The sequence below is a fragment of the Sinocyclocheilus rhinocerous genome, unplaced genomic scaffold (assembly GCF_001515625.1).
Source record: "Sinocyclocheilus rhinocerous isolate Xijiao unplaced genomic scaffold, SAMN03320098_v1.1 scaffold2360, whole genome shotgun sequence".
Taxonomy (NCBI): domain Eukaryota; kingdom Metazoa; phylum Chordata; class Actinopteri; order Cypriniformes; family Cyprinidae; genus Sinocyclocheilus; species Sinocyclocheilus rhinocerous.
In genome coordinates this window covers 174,232-196,581 of record NW_015630061.1, presented here as the reverse complement: position 1 = coordinate 196,581, position 22,350 = coordinate 174,232, and the positions used below count along the sequence as shown (strand labels likewise).

The 22,350-nt window shown below is 39.8% G+C and overlaps 1 protein-coding gene across 1 annotated transcript in view; it reads left to right on the top strand.

Annotated features, from left to right (window-relative positions):
- Positions 1-22,350, top strand: part of scara5 (scavenger receptor class A, member 5 (putative)) — a 103,925-nt gene that overhangs the window by 50,341 nt on the left and 31,234 nt on the right. The window contains exons 4-7 of the mRNA XM_016552165.1: positions 12,259-12,444; positions 17,952-18,440; positions 20,928-21,008; positions 21,937-22,044. Coding sequence (XP_016407651.1) covers positions 12,259-12,444; positions 17,952-18,440; positions 20,928-21,008; positions 21,937-22,044 — 864 coding nt within the window. The remainder of the gene's footprint in view (positions 1-12,258; positions 12,445-17,951; positions 18,441-20,927; positions 21,009-21,936; positions 22,045-22,350) is intronic.

Here is a 22,350-nt window from a genome sequence, read left to right as displayed (position 1 = left end):
TTTATTGTTGTTAAACAGTACTTAGTTTAAAGTACTGGACAAATTTGTATTGTGGATCAACAACCAAACCTGAAAGATATCCAAGAATTTATGAAACTGCAATATATACAAGTCTTTCGACATCCATGTCAGTGTATAAACAAGTTTGTTCCTCTAAACAGTTTTTGGTGTTGTCTGCCTAAACAATTAGGCAGAATCATCCTAAAACGTGTCCTCCCAATGAGTAGGATGAAGAGTAATAAAAAGGTCTGTTGTGGCTTTTTAGTTTATTATAAATCCCCACTGTGGTTGTAGAAAGCAAATTACAGTGACATTACAAAGATACAGTGAGACAGTGAGAAATGAGAATAAATGATTTACTGCTTTATTGTTCATGTTATTGCAGTAGTTTTGTTGTCTTTTCTGTTTGATTTAATCAATAAAGTTCATTTCTTTGAGCATTTGGGTTTACAGTGTATGGACAGATGCTCTGATCAGATTTCATCTGCCTTTGTCTTAGTGCAAAATGGGTTCTAATCTTAGCCTTTATTGTAAATCCTCTGATGACCTTACATTTACATTTAGTCATTTTGTAGACGCTTTTATCCAAAGCAACTTACAATTGGGGAATACATAAAGCGATTCTTCTTAAAGAGTCAAACAGACACAGGAAGTGCTCGTAATACCAAGTTTCAGGCATTGTTCAAATAAGTACAAGCTAGAAAGAGAAGAAATAAATAAAGAGAAAGACAACGTTTTTTTTTTCCTTTAATTTAGGATGAAGTCAAGTAGTGTTGAAAGAGATGAGTTTTCAGCTGACGCTTGAAAATTGTCAGGAATTCAGCATTCCAGTTAGGAGCGGGAAGATCACTCTACCACCCAGGAACGGTGAATGAGAATATTCTGGAAAGTGATTTTGAGCTTCTCTGTGATGGTACCACGAGGCCTCGTTCACTTGCGGATCTCAGACTTCTGGAGGGGATGTAGATTCGTAGTGAGTGGAAGTAGGTGGGTGCTGAGCCTGTGGCTGTTCTATATGCAAGCATCAATGTCTTGAACTTGATGCGAGCCTCAACCGGTAGCCAGTGCAAGGAGATAAAAAAGGTGTAACATCCCTGCAAACAAGCCTGCACTGGCCCTTTACGGGCTGCCAGCGCAGGGCCCCTGAGAATTTGCTCATTGACAGAACGTTGGCCCCTTAGCACTGGCCCTGCACAGGCAGCCCTCACTTAGCCTCCAGGAAGCCTTAGCGCTGTTTTATTGAAAATAATAAAGTTTGAATTCACTGTTATGGAGGTAAGCGCTCGCTTTAGTTGGGCCCTTGACTTCTTAACTTTAACGTTTCTTTGACTGCTCTAACTGTGTTTTTGAAGCACATTTGTTATAGCAAAAGTTGTAAGAAGATAAGCTGATCAGATGTTGTTACTTATTAATGATTCAGTCATGTAGTGTCCTGATTCACTGATCTCATCCAGAGACTGGTCTCTGAGAACATCATTTAGATTAAATAATTTCTGTGTGTAGTAGCCCTAGAGAACCATTGCATGAAATTTTATCCTGCTTTAATATATTGAATATTTTTAAGTTATTATGCAGAAATGATTTGAACAGGATCATGTAGACTCACGCAGATATCAAGATTCAACGTATGAACCTCAACAATGGTGACAATCAACGAAAAGCTTCTTTTCTGATGTCCAGAGTTGATCTGAATAGTTTGTTGATTGTCACCATTGTTGAGGTTCATACGCTGAATCTTGGTATCTGTGTGAGTCTACTTAATCCCATCCAAATAATTTTGGCATAAAAACTTATAAATGTTCACAATATTAAATCATGACAAAATTTCATGCAGTTGTATACTGGGGCACTTATAATGTGTAATAATTAAAACGAAACAATGTCCTCACAGATCAAGCTCTGGGTGAAATCAGGAAACCAGGCGTGATGACTGAATCATCAGATCAGTTTTTCTTCTTGCAATTTGTGCTATAACAAATGTAAACACTGTAGTTAAAAAGTCAAGGGTCAGGAACCCGACTAAAGCAAGCGCTTACCTCCATAACGGTGACTTCAAACTTTATTTTCAATAAAACAGCGCTAAGGCTTCCTGGAGGCTAAGTGAGGGCTCCCCGTACAGGGCCAGTGCTAAGGGGCCAACGTTTTGCCAATGAGCAAATTCACAGTGGGCCCGTAAAGGGCCAGTGCAGGTTTGTTTACAGGGATGGGCTCATTGAAGACCAGTTGTGCCACTGCATTCTGAATCATTTGTAGAAGTCCAGCCAGAAGAGCATTGCAGTAGTCCTGCCTAGAAATGACAAGGGTTTGATTGTGCTTGATGGAAGTCCAGCCAGAAGAGCATTGCAGTAGTCAAGCCTAGAGATGACAAGGGCCCGTACAAGAAGTTGTGCAGCATGCTCCGTTAGAAAGGGCCTGGTCTTTCTGATGTTGTGCAATGCAAACCTGCAAGATCGAGCAGTCTTTGCAATGTAGTCTTTGAAGGTCAGCTGGTCATCAAAGGTTACACCAAGATTTCTGACCGAAGTCGATGGGGTAATTGTCGAAGAACCTAGCTGGATGGTGAAATCATGCTGTAGAGTTGGAGTGGCAGGGAAGACAAGAAGCTCAGTCTTTGCCAGGTTGAGCTGTAGGTGATGATCTTTCATCCATGCCGAGATGTCCACCAGGCAGCCTGAGATCCGTGCAGCTACTGTTGGATCATCTGGTTGAAATGAGAGATAGAGCTTTGTGTCATCAGCATAGCAATGGTAGGAGAAGCCATGTGCCTGTTTGATGGGGCCCAGTGATGTAGTGTATATGGAGAAGAGAAGGGGTCCAAGATCTGATCCCTGAGGAACCCCAGTAACCAGTTGATGTGCTTTGGATACCTCTCCACCCCAGGCTACCCTGAAAGACCTACCAGTGAGATAGGATTCAAACCAGCGAACTGGAATCCCTGTGATGCCCAGTGATGAGAGGGCAGACAGGAAGATCTGATGATTGACAGTGTCAAAAGCAGCAGATGGATCAAGCAGAATAAGAACTGATGATTTGGAATCAGCTTTTGCAATTTGCAAGGCTTCCGTGACTGACAGTAGTGCAGTCTCAGTTGAATGGCCACTCCTGAAACCTGACTGGTTAGCATCCAGTTTGTTGTTCTGTGAAAGAAGCGATGATACCTGGTTGAAAACAACTTGTTCGAGGGTTTTTGCTATGAATGTGAGGTGAGAGACTGGTCTGTAGCTGTCTATAAGAGAAGTGTTTAAAGTAGTTTTTTGAGCAGTGGGGTTAACCGAGCCTGCTTGAATGCAGTGGGGAAGGTGCCTGTGAAGAGAGATGTGTTGATGATGTGTGTGAGTGCTGGTAAGAGTGTAGGAGAGATTGCTTGGAGAAGGTGTGAGGGGATTGGGTCCAGAGGGCATGTTGTAGGATGGCTGGAGAGGAGAAGTTTGGATACTTCTGCCTCAGTGAGGGGACTGAAGGAAAAGATGGGAGTTTTATCAGTGGGTGTGGTTGGTTTGAAGTCCTGTGTGTGTGGGGCTGAGAATTGACTACTGATTGATCTGGTTTTGTCTGTGAAGAATGTGGCGAAATCATCAGCTGTTATAGAAGTGGTGGGAGGTGGTGGAGGGGGACAGAGGAGAGAATTTAATGTTTTGAAGAGATTACGTGTGTCTGGAGCGCTGTTGATCTTGTTGTGGAAGTATGAAGATTTGGCAGTATGGACTTCAGCAGAGAAATATGAAAGCAAAGACTGATACATACACAGGTCTGACAAATATTTTGGTTTGTGCCATTTTCTCTCTGCTGCCCTGAGTTTGGTCTGATGCTCACGGAGAACATCGGATAACCAGGGGTTAGAAGGGGCAGCCCGTGCTGGCCTGGAGGAGAGAGGACAAATAACTCCTAGACAAGAGGTTAAAGTAGAGCATAAAGTGTCAGCGTTATTCACATCCAGATATGAGAAATGAGTAGGTGAGGGAAGAGAGGAGGATACTACAGAGGAAAGATGGGAGGGTGAAAGGGAGCGCAGGTTTCATCTAAATGTAACCGCTATAGGGGTTGGTGGTCCACAGGTAGCAAAATGTAGTTTAAATGTAATGAACAAATAGTCAGAGATCTGTAGAGGTTTTACCAAAATGTTGTCTGCAATACAATTGCGTGTGTAAATTAAGTCAAGTTAGTTGCCTGATTTGTGAATGCTTGTAGTGGTAAGGCGTTTGAGATCAAGTGAAGCAAGGAGTGAATGGAAGTCTGCAGCATAAGGCTTGTCCAGATGAATGTTGAAGTCGCCAAAGACTAAAAGTGGACTGCCATCCTCCGGGAATGAGGACAACAGCCCATCCAGCTCCTCTAGGAAGGTGCATAGAATTGGCCCAGGAGGGCGGTAAATTACCACAACCTGGAGTTCTATGAGCTGTTACAGTGATTACATGAGATTCAAATGAGTTATAATTGCATAGGGGAGAGTGGGTTGAGTATTTCCAATTGTCAGAAATGAGCAGACCAGTGCCCCCACCCCGCCCAACCTGACGTGGGGTGTGAGAGAAAGAGAAATTGTTAGAGAGAGCAGCTGGGGTTGCTGAGTCTTCTGGACGAATCCAGGTCTCAGTCAAGCCCAAGATGCTGAGTGTGGATTGTAAAGAAAAAGCAGAAATGAAGTCTGCTTTGTTGACAGCTGACTGACAATTCCAGAGACCCACAGAGAAAGAAAGAGGTGCAGCAGAAGAGGTAGAGATAGGATGCAGGTTAGCAAGATTGCATTGCCGTCTGCGTGTGATGTTAGAGCGTTGTCGAGAGACAACCGGAATGTTTTGGAAACACATGATAGAGGTGGAAAAGAGAGGACAGAAAAGGAGAGTGTGTAAAGGGAAGATATAATTAATTCTTAAGTGCGTTGCCGGTTTCATTGCTCGGTGAAATCACGCAGGTAAAGTCGCAGGTCTTTACACTTGTCGGTCTTTACACTCGTCGGTCTTCACATGAGGGCTGAACGCTTCCGCGTCAGTGCACAGACATCAAAGACATACACAGTCTAAGAGACTACATTGAAAACAGCTGTGGCCGCCTTCTAAGTAGCACAGCCAATAGCCTATACCAGGGCAATTGCTCAAATCGAAACTACAGTTCACACTTAAGTGTTGTTCTTCTGATGAAGAACAACAAATGATGGTGTAAGAGACGTTTAGTTACACTGGCTTGTCTATATGATATGCAACATAAATATCTCCTTCTTTAGCATCAGCTTCACAATATGATCTAAAAATGTGCCCTGGAGAATGTATGCAGTCTAGAAATGTACTCTTTTACCCAGTAACGACAGACTCCAGATACTCGCTACTTCTTGTTTTTCTTTTTTCAGGCAAAGCATTTGTTCAGTGGCCTGCTTCGGTTTGTGCTCTACGTCACTCAGCTTTAGGCAGGTGCCAACATGGACCAGTTGCATGACAACATGTCCTCATCCTTGAAAAGTGGAATATAAATATATATGTTTCAGTTTTTGCTATGTTTTGGGTTGTTCTTTATGTAAGTGCCTAGTGTAAAATCTGGATCTTAAAGCAATAATCCTGTGTTAAAACACTAGACTGCAGATTTATTCAGTGTTTTTGTATTAAATGCTGGGCAGCACAGGCACACACACAGTTGAATGAGTCATTCACAGCACAAGCCATGACATCATTCATCTGTTTGCTTGAAATTTAATATGAGCAACGGGGGAGAAAGATCTAGAAGTGAAGGAAAACAGAGGTGGAGGGAAATGAAGTGCTCTTTTGAACTGCAGTGTTTTAGAACATGACTCATACTGTTTAAATTTCTCCCACACATACTGAACATGTAGCAAGCAGCAATTCAGGCATCTCATGAAGTGATTGAACTAGGCTGATTCTCTGTAAACACATGCCAGGACACTGCATGAGTTACTTTAATGCAGGGCTGCTGCGGGGCCCTCAAGAGCCAAACAAATACAGGATGTACATTAATAAATCAGGTAAGGAAAATCAGGACTGGCGAAACTCCTTATGATACGACAAATCTAGGGCTTGATTTGGATTTACCAGAGTTTTAAGAGTGAATAGATCTCTTAAGTATTTTAATGAAATCTAACAGTAGCATTTAAAAAAAAATTAACATTAAAGGTGACATAACATGAAAATCTGACTTCTGTGTTTAACCCCTTAGCTGTCACCCCCCATTTTCGGCATGGAGACACAAATGACACACCCAAAATAAAAAGGTTGCGGTTTATGAGTCTTTCTTACTAGACACATAATCAACATATGTTCACAAAGCTGACACTTCAAAGTTTACTGTTCAGGAATCAGAATTGTTCGGACTGTTATGATAATAAAGATATATAAGCTCAAACATGAAAACAAAAATAAAAATATTAAAAACATTTTTTAAATGTATAAAAAATATGTTGCTGTAGGATATGATTTTAGCAACACAAGGGCTCCGAGGCGGAGTTCGGGGCTTAGAGTCTGGAGACGGCGTCAAGGGAAACTCCAGCCACGGTGATGCTGGAAGATGGCAGTCCCGAGGAGCTCGCACCGCATAGATGGTGGGCTGAGCTCCTCTCCGCGCTCACACCATCCGCGGCTTTCTCCCTCGTGGTAGGCATTGTTGCCGGTTCACACACCTTGACTGACGTCATTTGCAGCTCCGGCTCCGCGGCGATCCTCAGCACTGTCGCTCCGTGTGGCGATGGCTCGTCGGTCATGGCGGGCTCTGGCTCTCCGTCAGCGGTGGGCTCGGGCACGCACTCCGCTCATCGGGAAGATGGTGGTCTGGGCACTGGGTCGGGAGTGGAACTGGCGAGATTCTCCTGGGAACAGGTGGGGAACGGAGATCCATTTCTCGCCAGTGTCCACTCCACAAAGGCAGCGAAATTCGCTCGAGGACCATCTTCGGACGACCGCGCTCTTCACGAGATGTTCAAACTGGCGCCGTAGAACGCACAGAGCGTGTCGTCCGGGTAGCTGGTTAGAGCAGTGATGACCAGGAACAGTCTGGTATGGCCCTCGAGCGATCTCTCCCCCTGCTCCAGCAGGTGGAGGAGGTATTCCGGACGGGAGAGGGGATCCATAGAAACAACGGAAACAAAAACACTGAGGAAAAAACAGAAACAAAAACGGAGGGAACTCACGTATTCGTTGGGTCTTCTGTATTCGGTCGGGTCTTCTGTCACAATTCGCTGGAGCACGGGCACGAGGAAAAGTGGAGATTTCACAGAACGAGAGTCTTTTAATGATCCAAATGGGAGACACAGAGCACAAGGATGATGTTCACAACAAGTAGACCTGACAAAGGAAGACTGAACAAACAGGAATTTAAATACAAGGGATAATTACTTAACACAGATGCACAGAATGACTAATTAACTAAACGAGGACTGGAACATGACCAAAAAAAGGAACACAGGAACAGAAACAGGGGCAAAACATAACAAAACAGGTCCATGATCCTGACAGCTTCCCCCCGAGTTAGAAAGGGGATCTAATTATAATATTACCGCCCCTTAATCTGCATGTTGCCACCCACAGTACCACCAATGGGTTTTTGCAAGCGACAGTGTACCAGTTCTAACGCCATGGAGAAAGTTCAAGCAGAGCATGCTAACTGTTCTGTCTTTGGCTGCACAGACGAGCACAGAACACTATTTAGAGTCCCAGCTTCAGAGGAGACAAGAGAGCAGTGGATTTATTGATTTATTTACTGTATATTACACTGCTGCCGCACAGATCTAATATAAACATGCCATTTCTTTCCCAGCTGTTTACCTTCATAGACATAACCGACTGTTTTTATAGCTCATGTGTGTTTTTAACATGAAAGAAAACTTAGTTTAGTATTAACATGCCGTGTGACAGCTGCTTTCTGTACGTGTGCTTCGGATGTGTGTGCTCAGAAAACCCTGTATCAGAAGTTTAAACGAATATGGTTAAAACGCATTATTTAGCGCAATAGACATGATAATCAAAACCAAACATATGTTGTTTTTTTTGGCAGAGTATCTGATATACGAGCTGTAAAGGCACAGCCCTGCTCTGGAAAAGGGGGTGGGGAGCAGCAGCTCATTTGCATTTAAAGAGACATGTACAAAAACAGACTGTTTCTGCTTCGACTCAAAATAGACATTTTCAAAATAATAAATGATCTGTGGGGTATTTTGAGCTGAAACTTCACAGATGCATTCTGGGGACACCTGAGACTTACATTACATATTGTAAAAAGGGGCATAATAGCTCTCCTTTAAGGACAGCAGAAGGTTTATTAGGCTGCTGTTACTAATTCTCCCAACTGTTTATGTTCACCTAAGACATAGCGGACTGAATACTTAATTAGGAAGACTAGGGAAATCTCACCAGTTTTGGAGAGGCCAGGACGAGCAACTGCCCTCTGTCTCTATCTCGCTCTCTCTCTATCTCTCTCTCTGGTGTGAGAGCCTGTCTTTCCTACTCGCTACAGTTAAAGTTAGAAGAAAACAATTCATTAGGCCTATTAGTTCTTCAGTGTAAGCAAGCCATCAAGGCCAAAACTGTACACTTTTCACTAGGTTTAAAAGTTAAAAAAGAGCTCTCTAAAAAAGAGAGAAAAAAACAGACTCTTCATTTACAGGAACTCTATACATTATATAGAGAAATATTTATTGTGTGCATAAAATGGCTTATAGCATAAGGAATAGAGTTTTCAATGATCTTTTGAGCTTGATGTTGCTATGACAGAACTCAAAACTCATAAAGACTTCTGCACTTCCTTATGCAGAGGCTAAAAGTTTCAAACGTTAGAAATGAGGTTGAAGTTCATTCCATCCCTGGTAATTTCTCTCTGATTTTAGCAGCATATTTTAATTTTGTGACCAATGTAACACTGACCACACAGCTTTGACAACTCACCAAATATATTTTATAGTTGTCAATTGAAATTATATGATAATGTATACAGCAGTGGCAAGCGGTGACTTTTTTAACAGGGTATGCTGAGTGATAAGATTGCATTTACATTTAAATTTACATTTAGTCATTTAGCAGACGCTTTTATCCAAAGTGACTTACAAATGAGGACAATAGAAGTAATCAAAACTAACAAAAGAGCAACAATATGTAAGTGCAAATGACAAGTCTCGGTTAGCCTAACGCAGTACACGTAGCAAGGTATTTATATGTATATATATATATTAGGGCTGGGTAAAAAATATAGATATCTCAATATTAATCGATTCTCTTTTTTACAGAACGATATCGATTCTTAAATCCCAAGAATCGATTAGTCTAGTCTGTTTTCAGTTAATGGACGGAACATTGAAGGACACTTCCTATCCAATAAATCGCAATAAGCATTGTGCTTTGGTGCTTTTAATATGAAACACAGTCCCATGTTTCAATTTTTGTCCGTTGTATTGCAGTACTCAAACAATAAATGCCGTTTTGGCGCTGTTTAATGAGGAGTGACAGATCGCTGTAGCGCCTCAGTTCAACAGACGCAGCAGCGTGAGGCGCATGTGAACTGATCATCTCCTCCACATTAATACCAGTTTCAGCACAAAATAAACATGACTAAACATCCGAAGGTAAGTTAAAAGAAAGAGTACAACTTTACAATCTGTATCCTCTCTCATGTAATCACTCAATCAGTGTTTCAGCCACGCAAAGACGTCAATATAAAGTCTTGTAAACAATGTCACGTAACGTCACATTTACCTCAGAAAACATATTCGGTGACCATAAACTCATTAGTCAGCCAGAAAAATATACAGAGGGGTATTTTGCTAAATATATGCACCATATAACATATTCATTATCATTTTTACTGTTCTTATGTTTCATTTATGTTTGAATAAATTCATAAATTTTTTATGACAGCCACAATTTAAATATTTAAAAAAAACGAATTGAAGTAGAAATATTATTATGTAATTGTAACTTTATTATTTTAAAAACTTCATTGTGTAATTTTAACAGTTGTATGCTATAGCTTACAAATCAGTCAATTTTAACCTTCAATATTATAGTAATGTAATACCAAATGACTCTCATGTATATTTTACAACATTAGTTGAGAGATTTTGTTTTCCTTGAGAAAATTTGGCAAGTACTGTACCTGATATATATCCAAAATAATCTATATTGAATCAAATCGAATCTAATTGGTAATCAAATTGAATCGAAAGCTTGTGAATGAGAATCAAATCGAATCGTGAAATTTGTGTCAAAACCCAGCTCTAATATATATATATTGTCACGGGAGGAGCAAACGACAGACACAGTGGGTGTGGCGTCAGGCCTCAGAGAGGCTTTTTATTAACAAAATATAAACAGTGTCCAGGACAAAAGGGGAATCAAGTGTCCAAAATAAACAGGGGATCTGGTGTCCTCGTCGTGCTGTGGGGTTCGTGAAGGAAAGGGCAGTGGTCAGGAAGGAAGGGTCCAGGTAAGGGGCGGAGTCCGGCGGCCGCACGCGCTCCCCTCTCCAGTCCGGGGCGCGAGGGGCGGCGGCTTCTTCCAGCGGCTGCATCCTTCTCGTTGCCCACGGCGTGAGAAGGGACTAGACGGCCTGGCATCCTGGCCCGACGGCCGTGTAACGGGTGCGGTTCTCATCCGGACAACTGGAGGGGTATGTGTTGTGTCAGCAACCATGTTGAGGTTGAGAGTGAGGAGGAAGTGATCCGAGGTGTGCAGTGGAGTAACCAGTACATGATCAGTGGAGCAGTGTCGTGTGTAAATAAGGTCCAGTTGGTTGCCTGATTTGTGAGTAGCCGTAGTTAACACTTGCTTGAGATCAAAAGAGGCAAGCAGAGTGTGAAAGTCTGCACCCTGAAGTGTATCTCACTCCTGTGTCGGCTCCAGCCCCAGAGCTCGCTCCTGTGTCGGCTCCAGCCCCAGAGTTCGCCCAGTGAGGGCTCCTGTTCCCGAGTTTCTGTGTTTAGCCCACGGAGGGCCTTGGAGCCGCTCTGGAGGCCTGCCGTCCCGTATCTGTCCTGAGGGACCTCCAGGGTGCCCACCCCCCCTCCCCCTTGAATGTTGTGTGGCGCGAGGACGCGCCTTACGGGAGGGGGGAGTAATGTCAGACTCTGTTTCGGGTTTTGTGTGTCTTTTCCTCCCCGCACGTGCTCCATGTTATTTGTATGCCCTTATTTGGTTTCCCTGTTCCTGTTCCCATTTAGTTGATTCAGTTTCAGCTGTGTCCCATTTAATCTCCCAGTTAATTCCTTGATTAGCTCCTTTACTTAAACCCAGTGTTTCCTAGTGTCTAGGGTCCGGTATTGTGAATGTCTGTATGTCTACCTCCTTTGCTACGTGTGTTTTCCTGGTTCCCTTGATGTAATTAAAATCCCATTGTTGATTTACTCCCTATCTCCTCGTTGCTCGCTCCGTGCTCATTTACAGTAGCAGTGTGACAAATATACAGTTACAGTGTTTTTTTTTCTTTTGATTTAGTCGAGTTGGTTTTGCATCAAACACAATGTGATTTTCAGCAGTCGAGATCTGACAGCAACAGCGCATTTTTCCGCTTGGGCGAGAGCTTCACGGACCGCTTACCTCGCGCATTAAATCAGCCGCAGGCCAGCAAACCAATGAGAACTCACTACAATCCTGACGAGTCACAGCAACAGAGCAGAGGCGAGAAAGCTGCGGAGAATCCGCTTACCCGGAAGTAGCCATAACTGATGTAGATTTAAAAATAATTACTGCCCTTTGGCAAATAAATCATTTCATGTACTTATTCCTAACCCTTTAAGCTTTAAGTTACATTTTAAATGACAAGGGATCAACTTCAATCATGTTTATATTAATAACCCAGTGAACTTATTCTCTCAAATGGCTTGGGTATGTGGAGCATTCGCAGCTTATATGGACGAAACGTCACTGGTATACAGTCTTGCGGATTTGCTGCTGCTGCAGTGCAAGTACAGAGCTGCTGCTAAAATATATACAGGCTGCATTGAGCATATACACAAATCTAGATTTCAGTAGTACTATGGAGAATGATGGTGTCAGTGTCTGTGAAAACTGCAGTGAAACCAGCTTACAAAAATAACTGAAGAAGACTATTTAAATGTTAAGATCGTATCATCTCGCACAAAGAAGTATGTGAGGTGAGGTTGTGAGGTCTATGCTAGTTATCTAAGTTTAGTACAAGTCATGTATTAGTTTGGTTGCAGTGATTAAACTGTGCCCAGGTAAGTAGAGTTGTGGGATTTGTTTCTTGTGATCAAGCTTGGATCAACCATAAATGTCAATATAAAATAACTCTTTTTCAACTTTTTACCTTTTTCAGTATCAAAATCCCTTGCATCCTCAAAGAGGGAGGAAGCACTGCTGGAGAATGTGACTCGTCTGGGAGAGCACTCTGAGACCTTGCAGAGATCTCTTAGCCAACTGCCCTCCCAAAGTGACCTTCTGGAGAACATCTGGAAGCTTGAGAGCCTCTTCCATAATCATAGCGAACAGCTGCAGCTGTTAGGTAACCACCAAAATGTGCAGCAGAAGAGTATAGAAAGTTATTTATACTTACTTGATAGTCAAACATGTTTTTAATCACTCTAATTACACCTACTAATTTATTTTGCTGTGTGTAAAGGAAGTAACCCCAATATTTTGTTTGTCTTATTTTGATATAAGGCACAGTATGCAAAAACATATTTGTTTATAATAGTTTGTTAAAAAAACAAAAACAAAAAAACACTGGCACTCTGAGAAACATAATTTTAAAGACTATATTATATAATTAATATAATATTAATTATATCGCATGGAATTGATCTTACTTATTTAGATATCATGCCTCAAAGTGATGATGTTACTGATAATTTCCTTGTATCGTGCATGCTGCGTATTACTGATATTAACTATATGTCTCCGCGTTATCGTCGGGAGCAGAACCATTGTTCGAGCCACCAAAGCCTAATTTGCTGTAAAGTTGCTTTGCAACGATTTGTATCGTGAAAAGCGCTATACAAATAAACTTGAATTTAATTGAATTATAAGGGGTTAAGGACAGTAAGTCTAGAGTCTAAATGTAAGTCTCCCTTGCTCAAGAAATACTAACTCCAGTATTTGAGGCATGTTTTTCTCCAGCTGTATGCTGCCATTCTATTTCATTTAAAATATGTAGTATACAATATGTGTGTTCGTGTTGTTGAGCCTATATTAAGATTTTTTTTTTCAGTATTGGATTCCATATAGAATTACAGACTACATGCTAATGTCAATAGTCCAGTTGTATTTTTATATGTTTGATATGTCATGCACAATTAATTGGCACCTATGTGCAATTTTGATGACGTCAATGCATGAAGGCAGCAGAGGCTTTAAAAAAGATGCCAAAGAAACTTTAATGGGTTACACTTTATTTCGATAGTCCACTTTAGACATTCTACTAACTATAAGTAACTTTATAACTACATGTCAACTACATGTCAACTAATTCTCATTAATTTGCAACTACATGTCTACTAACTCTCAGAGTAGACTGTTAGGGTAGGTTTAGGGTTGGTAGAATAAGTTGACAAAGAAAGTGTTAGAAGATATTAAGCAGACCGTCTACTAATACTCTACTAACTGCTAGTTGACATGTAGTTGCAAAGTTACTTACTGTTAATAGAATGTCTAAAGTGGACTATCGAAATAAAGTGTTACCCTTTAATGTACCATAGCAAAAAAATAAAAAAAAAATAAAAATAAATAAAATACATAAATTTCCAATATAGAGCTACTGTACAAATAAGCATATATAAAATAGCAGATCTCGAGATGTGGTGCTGGGGGAGGTGGAAGGTTTCAGAGGAGCAGTGATTAGAGGTCTTCACAGGTCCACCCAAACCCAAGGACCCAAGACCCGTACGGGTTCGGGTTCATATTTTAAACAGTCAGTCTATTACTTTGGGTCCCGGGTCTGTGCGTAATACTCCGAGAAAACCCGGGCGTGTCAGTCAGCGCCGATGATGATCAATCATGGAAGTGCTGTGCGTGTGTGTTTTTGTAACTTGCAACATTGTACAATTAAAATAAGAATGTGCAAGCTGAGAAATAATTTGAAAAAAAAATACACAAGCGCTACCTCAACTGTCAGACGCAGAGCGGGTGGAGTTAAGGGTAGCATGGCCTTGGATACCTTCTTTGCTGATGTGGGGAAAAAAGCAACAGAAAATGAATATAAAGTTTTGTGTGCAACAAGAATATTAGTTTCAGGTAGAGGCCAAACAATACCAAGTACATGTAAATAGTATACACATGCGGCTTTTGGGCCGTGTTTTCCAACATCATTTGAAAACGTAGGGAAGATCAACCACTAGAAACTGGATCCCAGGTATGGTGGGTGGGTTTAGTGAGTAGGGACAATGAGTAAAGACTAATCAGGGACTGTTTTACAGCTAGATCGCTCTTGGATTGGATTGATTTTGATTAACAGGTCTTGCATTTACCAAATCGCCATAGAATAGAAGCGCACAGAAGGACGATCAACGCTCAACAACCCGAATCTTAATACTTCTTATTATGCTTTAGGTGTTTACTATGCAGGAATTGTCTTCTTTCAGACAAAAAAATAAATTTTATATATATATACAGTGGGTACGGAAAGTATTCGCTGTGTGATAAAACTGCACATTTTAGAGTGGCCTTTTATTGTGGCCAGCCTAAGGCACATCTGTGCAATAATCATGCTGTCTAATCAGCATCTTGATATGCCACACCTGTGAGGTGGATATATATGTATATATGTTAGTCTCATTTGATTCTGTAGATCAGCCATCAATTTGATTAAGAATGTGCTATCCTAGCACTGATGTAGCCTCAACACTGATGTGGACTTTTTTTCTTTACCAACTTTCTTGGCAGGGGGATGGATTGTATGCATCATGGTCAGGTACAGGGGAGAAGGCTACTAACTTTACATTAAGTAAGAAACAAAGTTAAATTTTCACAACTTGTAAATGAACTTGTTAATAGCAATTAGCTGTGGAATCTGTGCCGATCAGGTCCAAATGTGAGTCTTTAAATTTCCAGCCGGGTCCGGGTAGTACATTTATGGCACTTCTCGGTTCTGCATGGGTCTGGGTCCAACTTTCAAATAGTTGATGGGTCCAGGTCGGTTCCGGGTAGCACATTTCCGGGTGTCTTTTTGGACTCATGAAGACCGGTAATGCTGATAGTATGCCTCAGGACCAGTTTATAGCAAACACAGAATGTGACTATTACAATGTTGAGTAAGTAAGCTCACTGATTGAAGTTCTTTAGAGGGTTTTTTTTTCTTTAACCTTATTATTTAAGTTTTCCACATCACAGCACAAAATCATAAAAAGGTCCATATACAGTTTTTTTTTCAGCTGCTTACACACAAACTCTTTATTTGACACACAATTTCTGAAAGCTGACACTCAAACAGCAGAAGCACACACCAAATCTGCAAAACCATACACTAATTCTCGGCCTTTGACTCAGTTTTCAATTTCATAAAACACTTTTTACAAAACACAACACGCAATTTTCTATGTAACACACAAAAATCTAACAGGAAGTATCTTGATTTCCTTTTTCAAACACAACCAATCAGAATGCCACACTAATTCATCACTAACTCCTCACATGTGCTTCACTGAACAACAACCAATCATGGCTTTAGAACAGGCCTATAAACACACATCTACACAACTACATATGCTTGATGTATTTATTTTCTTTCGTACTGTGTAATACTATATTCACGCCACAAATGCTTACAGTAAAATAAAAATTTGGTTTCAATCTTGTTGTTGTATTTACCATGAATTTTTCAACATCTCTCTGTCAATTACTTTCAATCTTGTACAGAAATGTAGCTCATGAAAGAAGAGGTTTAAGTTTTGAATAACTGTGTTTATATGATTATATCCAAAAATATAATAATTTATGAAAATTAATAGCAAAGTTTCTTTACAACGTAAGACAAATGTTTGCTTGATATTTTGAATGCAGTGCTTCATTTTGCAAGAGATGAGGCATTTTGCATTTTGTGTGGGCAATTCTTAGATTTGTGTGTTAAGTTTTGACAAAAAAAAAAAAGAGGCAAAGTTTTGAAAATGTGTGTAAGCAGTTGAAAAAAAAACTGTAAATCACATTGTGGCCCGCTGTTGTGATATCATATTGAGGGACCACTGCTTTTTCACAGATCCTGTTGTTGAGGCGGTGTAGTTAATTCCTAAGTTTTCCCACCTTTTGGCTGTAGTAATGCCATATAGACAATAGCATAGTTCCAAATTACAAAATGAGCTGAAGCAACACAGTTCTTGAACATTGTCACAACATTATTTCATAATCATCAAATGGAAGTTAAATTACAGTTTTTTTCAACTGCTTACACGCATTTTCTAAACTTTACCTCTTTTTTTTCAGAACTTAACAAGCAAATCCAAGAATTGCACACACAAAATGCCTCACATCTCTTGCAAAATGACACTGCATTCAAAAGATCACAAACACATCTCAAAAGCAAACATCTGTCTTACGTTGCAAACACTTTTGCCATAATAATATATTTTTGGATATGTCATATACACACAGTAATTCAAAACCTAAAGCTCTTCTTTCATGAGCTCCTATGGACATTTCTGTACAAGATCGAAAGTAATTGTCAGAGAGATTTTGAAAAATTCACAGTAAACACGAAAGCAAGATTGAAACCAAACTATACATTTTTTTACTGTAAGCATTTGTGGTTGTGAGTTTGTGTGTTACATAGAGAATTGTGTGTTGTGTTTTGCAAAAAGTGTTTTATGAAATTGAAAACTGAGTCAAAGGCCAAAAATTAGCGTATGGTTTTGCAGATTTGGTGTGTGGTTCTGCTGTTTGAGTGTCAGGTTTCAGAAATTGTGTGACAAGTAAAGATTTAGTGTGTAAGCAGTTGAAAAAAACTGTAATGCATTATTCTGCATGACCGTATTCTGAATCCCTTAACCCTACCCAATACCCAAACATAACATTCTACAAAAGCTACCTTTCTTACTATCAATAAGCAGTAATTAGGAGTTTATTGAGGGAAAACTCTTTTCATTAATGTGAAATACTTGTTTTGTTATATGGGAGATTTAGAAGAGTTCCCCTATTGAATTCATACAATGAGTTTTTATTATTATTAGTTGTTTAAATGCTGTATGGAAAAGTAGAAACTGGAAATGTTGCCTTATTTACATCAGTGGCATCTGGCAATATTATGAGATACATTAAACAACGGAAAATGCATTACTGTAATTTACACATTTATTGGTGCATCTACAGTATAATGTTGTAAACGTTGGAAAATCATGAATGTTTTAACTAAATTTTAAAATGTAAAACAATAAATGATATAACATTCTGCACTACTTCTTGGTCACTAATCGAATAAGACAATTTGTGACATTGACCGGGTTAATTGTTTTGTACAGATAGACAAACTTTCTTGCTTACAAAGAAGCACACAAATTGCTCTTTGAAAAAAATCTTAATGTTACCCTGTCAAAATGAGATTGAGCATGTCATCAAATTAGAATGCTGGTAATATAACAAAACCACTTGTAGTTGCATTTATCCATTTGGCAGATGCTTCTAACGCATCTTACTCACTTTATATTAAGTGTCTTTAACTAATATGTACATTTAAATTAATAATTTGATACAATTCACGTGTTTTTAATTAAAGTGTTGACCCTGCCTGTACCCATTTTTTAATCTAGCCATGCCACAAAACCTGTACTATCTAACCTTAACCCTAAGGTAAGTACATAGTGCATAGGCCCATACATTTAGAAACACTAAACGCATTCCCTGAGGATTTAACCCGTGCCAATACTAGCCCCACAGTCTATTGTTTGAGCTACATGAACACTTATTTGAGTTTATCTGGATTTGAGCTGCCTTTGTGAACAAAGCCTACATCACATCAACATAAAAATGAGTTTACATGTGCAAGTGTGATTAATACCGTCCTTACACTTCTGTTACTAATATGACCAGGGCGACTGGCACAGGGCTTGGAGCGTGACATCAAAGATCTGCAGGCCTTCTCCGAACACACCACGGACTCTGTGGCTCAACTCTGGGAGCATCTGGCCATGATCAGCCACTCCAGCCAGAGGAACAGCAGCAGTCTGGGAGAAGAGTTAGCCTTTGCTGCTGGCTCTATTCGAACCCAGGACGCAATTTTAAAGACAATGGTGGTGAACGTAGAGACGCTACAGGAGCGTCTGGAGGAGGTGGGATGGACAGTACAGACATTAAACCATTCGCTTAGTGGAGATGTGAGTCTGCACCAGGTGAAAATCTGTGAACTGCAGGAGAAGTTTGGAAATGTGTCTCATGACGCCACAAGCATGAGGATCACACAGTTACACCTGGAGGAGCAGCTCCGGAATGAGATTGAAGTGCTGAATGTCATCACCGCAGATCTGAGGCTAAAGGAATGGGAGCACTCCATGGCACTCAAAAACTTAACTGTATTACAAGGTAGGCTTTGTTCCTTTTTATTGTTGTCTCAATTATGGACAATTTTACTAAAAATAAAAGAAGTTGTTGGTTAAAGTGTTTAGAGTTTGATGGCTGTGTCGAGCAACTAACAGTCTTTGTTTTTTTTACTGACAAATTGAATTGTTAAAAGTATAATAATATTGCAAATTGCTTAACAGAAGTTGTAGACACTTCTGAGTAGTAGTAGTACTAATAAATACTTTTAGTGGAATTCATCATTATAGATATTTTCCATACCTCAACGTGTGTGGTTTGGCGTGTTTCTTCGGTGAGCGTGATTTCACCAAGTACAACATGTTCCTGGACCAACATTACAATCAACCAATCAGAAGTGAGAGAGAGTTAATTTCTGTTATCATAAAATAACCTATTCTAAGCTTCCACAATCAGTAATATACAGTACATGAGGAGTGGAACGTAGGTCCAATGACATTAATTTATTTATTTTATGTTAATATTCATTAAATTAATTTAGTTATTGTATGTGTATTTAATTCATTATCTAGCCAATGCATGAGTGTTTCTAGGAATCATGCTGGTTTGTGTTATTGTAAAGGAAGAAAAGGAAGATTGATGCTGCAATGCATTCTGGGTGCCCGCATTGTACAAAATTCAACTATGGCTACCTGCATGCACAGCGGCACGAATCAATTATACAGTCTTACTTTCTGGTTTTAATGTGATTTGGTGTATGCTTTCTCTAACTTGTTTTGTAATGTTCAGAGATGTTTCAGTTACTTTTAATAAAACATCAACCACTCATTAATAGAGCTTTTCCTCTCAAAAAGGTCTTTGTGTAAATTTGCTTATAAAAAGTGAAACAGGTCATGCTTTTTTAGAGTTCTTTCAAGCGTCCTCACATAAGTTACTGAGAGATTTATTTTACTGGCAGTTGATTTCCAGCTGTGTTGCTGCAAGTCGCTTGTAATTGTAGAGGCGTCTGCTCTTTTTTCTGTTCTACTCGTTTCTTCAGTGACTCTACTCGTTAACAGCAGGTTTCATTACTAATAGTCAGTCATCACTTGTAGATTGAACCTACTTTAATTAACTGCAGTATTACTTTACTGTTACTTTTACGCTGTGAACATATAAACACTGAGCAGTGTTGATTTAACACTGAGGATTTTGCTGTGACACTTTTCCATTTTGCCATTGGTTAGGCAAACAAATAGTTCTGCCCCAAACTCACACAGTTGAGCTATCGGTAAGCCCCGTCCACCTTAGTTACTGTTTTTGAACAATTTTGAACACAGAAGGGCCACCATTCAAGTGGGAATTAAATACGCCATGGAGGGATATATAAAATATTTTAAAATAAATATGGTGGATAACTCGAAGCGAGGGTTTACAGATCACAATGCAAACGGGAGAAGCATCATGTTACGGTCGCCACGATCGCGGATGACAACATCCCGGATCAACACTGTTCATGTATCGCAGGGTACGATTAAATTAATGTACATTTAACTAGCTTAAAATGGAGACGCACTGAAATGTAGACCTGTGTTTTTGACCTACACTGTACAAGACACAAGAACAGTCCGCTATTTAGGTTTGTACTTTAGCATGGACTCACTAACTTTAACGTTTGCTAGCTTTAGCCAGAAATACCTTGCTGAAGCACAAGATGACATTAACTTTCTGCTTGAGCAGATGAAAATTGTAACTTAATGAGAGTATGACAAACAGAAAACAAACATTTTCATCTTCATTGGGATTGGGGTTGTATGCTTAGGGACATTTTGCTCTGTTTTGTTTGGATTTAGGAAATGGAATAAAATAAATTATATTGCCCATCCTCTCAGGATACCTGGAATCACTGTTACAAAGACCCCCAGGCACATCGTTTTTCCATTTTTGAAGCATAAACCCCAAAATGATGCGAGCTTCGGATCTTCCAATGTTTCTCTATGGCGCTGAAACCTACAGATGTCCGAGTTCCGCTCCCCGTGCAACTGATAGTCGACTGCCATTGGCTCATCTGCATTCGAGGGGAGGGGCTTATCGATTGGTCAATTGGTTGAGTCAGTGTTCCTGTGTCGGGGCTGCTTGTGATGCTCAAACAAACATTTGAAAGCATCACAGAGTAACAGTTCTGGGGGAAATCAACTTGTGAATGGAATACTTATAATGATAGGACAGAGTAATGTAGCATTAAAAAAAGAAACAACACATCATTTTTAAAGAACTGAGTAAAAGTCATTTTACTCAAAGGTCTCCACAGAAGACCTCCTTCCATTGATACTCCAAACACATTCACACACTTACACACACACACTCACACACTCACTCCAAAGAGCTGTGTAAACATGTGTTCTGGATTGTACAAATAAGACTAAACAAAAGGAACAGAGTCTGCTAGTCTAGGTCATAATAAAGAAATCTGTTGTTTGGTGAATCTAGCCTGTAATTAAACGTTTTTCAATTTTGTGTTCAGTTCTTAAATGTTGTTTATCTGCTTTTTAGGACCACCAGGACCAAAGGGTGAGAAAGGTGATGTGGGGCCCCTGGGACCAGCTGGACTTCCTGGTCTGACAGGAATAAGAGGTCTAGCACAGCCAAAACACATTACCAGCAACTGACTGAGCAGTGATGCTATAGCTACTCCTTCAGTGATATCTCTTCGCCTTTTGCTCATTCACAGTCTATAGCACTATTCGGACGGTAATTGTTATTTTCACTATTTACAGGGGGTAGTTGGTGATTTTATTGTCATCTGAATCCACATCTTTGATTTTAAGAGAAGAAATCGATTCAAAATTCAGTGTTTAAATCCTTTCTGACCACTGCCGAGCACCATACAGTAACTGTTGTACTTTGCTGTAATTTGCATGCATATTTATTTCTAAAATGGTGGAAAGTATTTACAAGAACAATACTTCATAACTGCTCCACCTCAGTGAGTGGGAGCAGAAAGAGAAGAAAAGCACGTAAACATTTGAAATGGGTCTTTATAATGGCAGCAGCAGGTATGCAATACAATTTTAAAATATGTATTATATACAGTTAAATACATAACTATATTATGTATAATTATATACAACTATAGCGCGTCTATTTTCCTATTTTTAAACAGGCGATTTAAATAAATAATAAATAGGATTATATATTATGAAATATGCTTGGAATAATATGAATACATATTTTAATACATTTTACACAATAATAAGAATACATGTGTAAATAAAATTCATTTTATTTACAGCAGACAATCATGCGTTCCCGGGTTCATAGGATCACAGAACTCGCTTCTCCACTGTGAATAAATCGCCATCCATGAGTTTTATTACCGAGGTGCCATGTAAATTTATTTTTAAGGACGTTCACATGAGAAACAATCACTGTCCGAATAGGGCTGAACATGAACATTCACATGTATGAACACAGCCCAACAGCTCATCTTGATTCAAATAAAGTTATATGTCTTGTTTAAGAGCATTTGGGAGTATATATCATGAATTTTTTTCTTTGTCAGGCTTGGCAGGAGAAAAGGGCATTCAGGGTCCTCATGGACTGGCAGGACAAAGTGGTCAGGATGGACACAATGGAGAAAAAGGAGATATTGGGCCTGAGGGACCCAAAGGTTAGACCTTTATGTTAACACACACACCAGAATTTGACTATTTATGATTTCGTTTAATAGATTTTCTTTTTTTGTATGCGGTAAATGATATTTTCTATGTCCTAAACCGACCCCTAAACCTACTCCTCACAGAAACCTGTGCAAAACACTTATAAGCCTTCTTAACTAATGAGCTCCTGCTCTCTAGTCAGTGTTTACTATATCAGTGAGAAGATTGTTGAACAGTCAGGACATTTTGGACCTCATAAGCAGTTTAACCTGTAAACACACACACACACACATATATATATATATATATATATATAT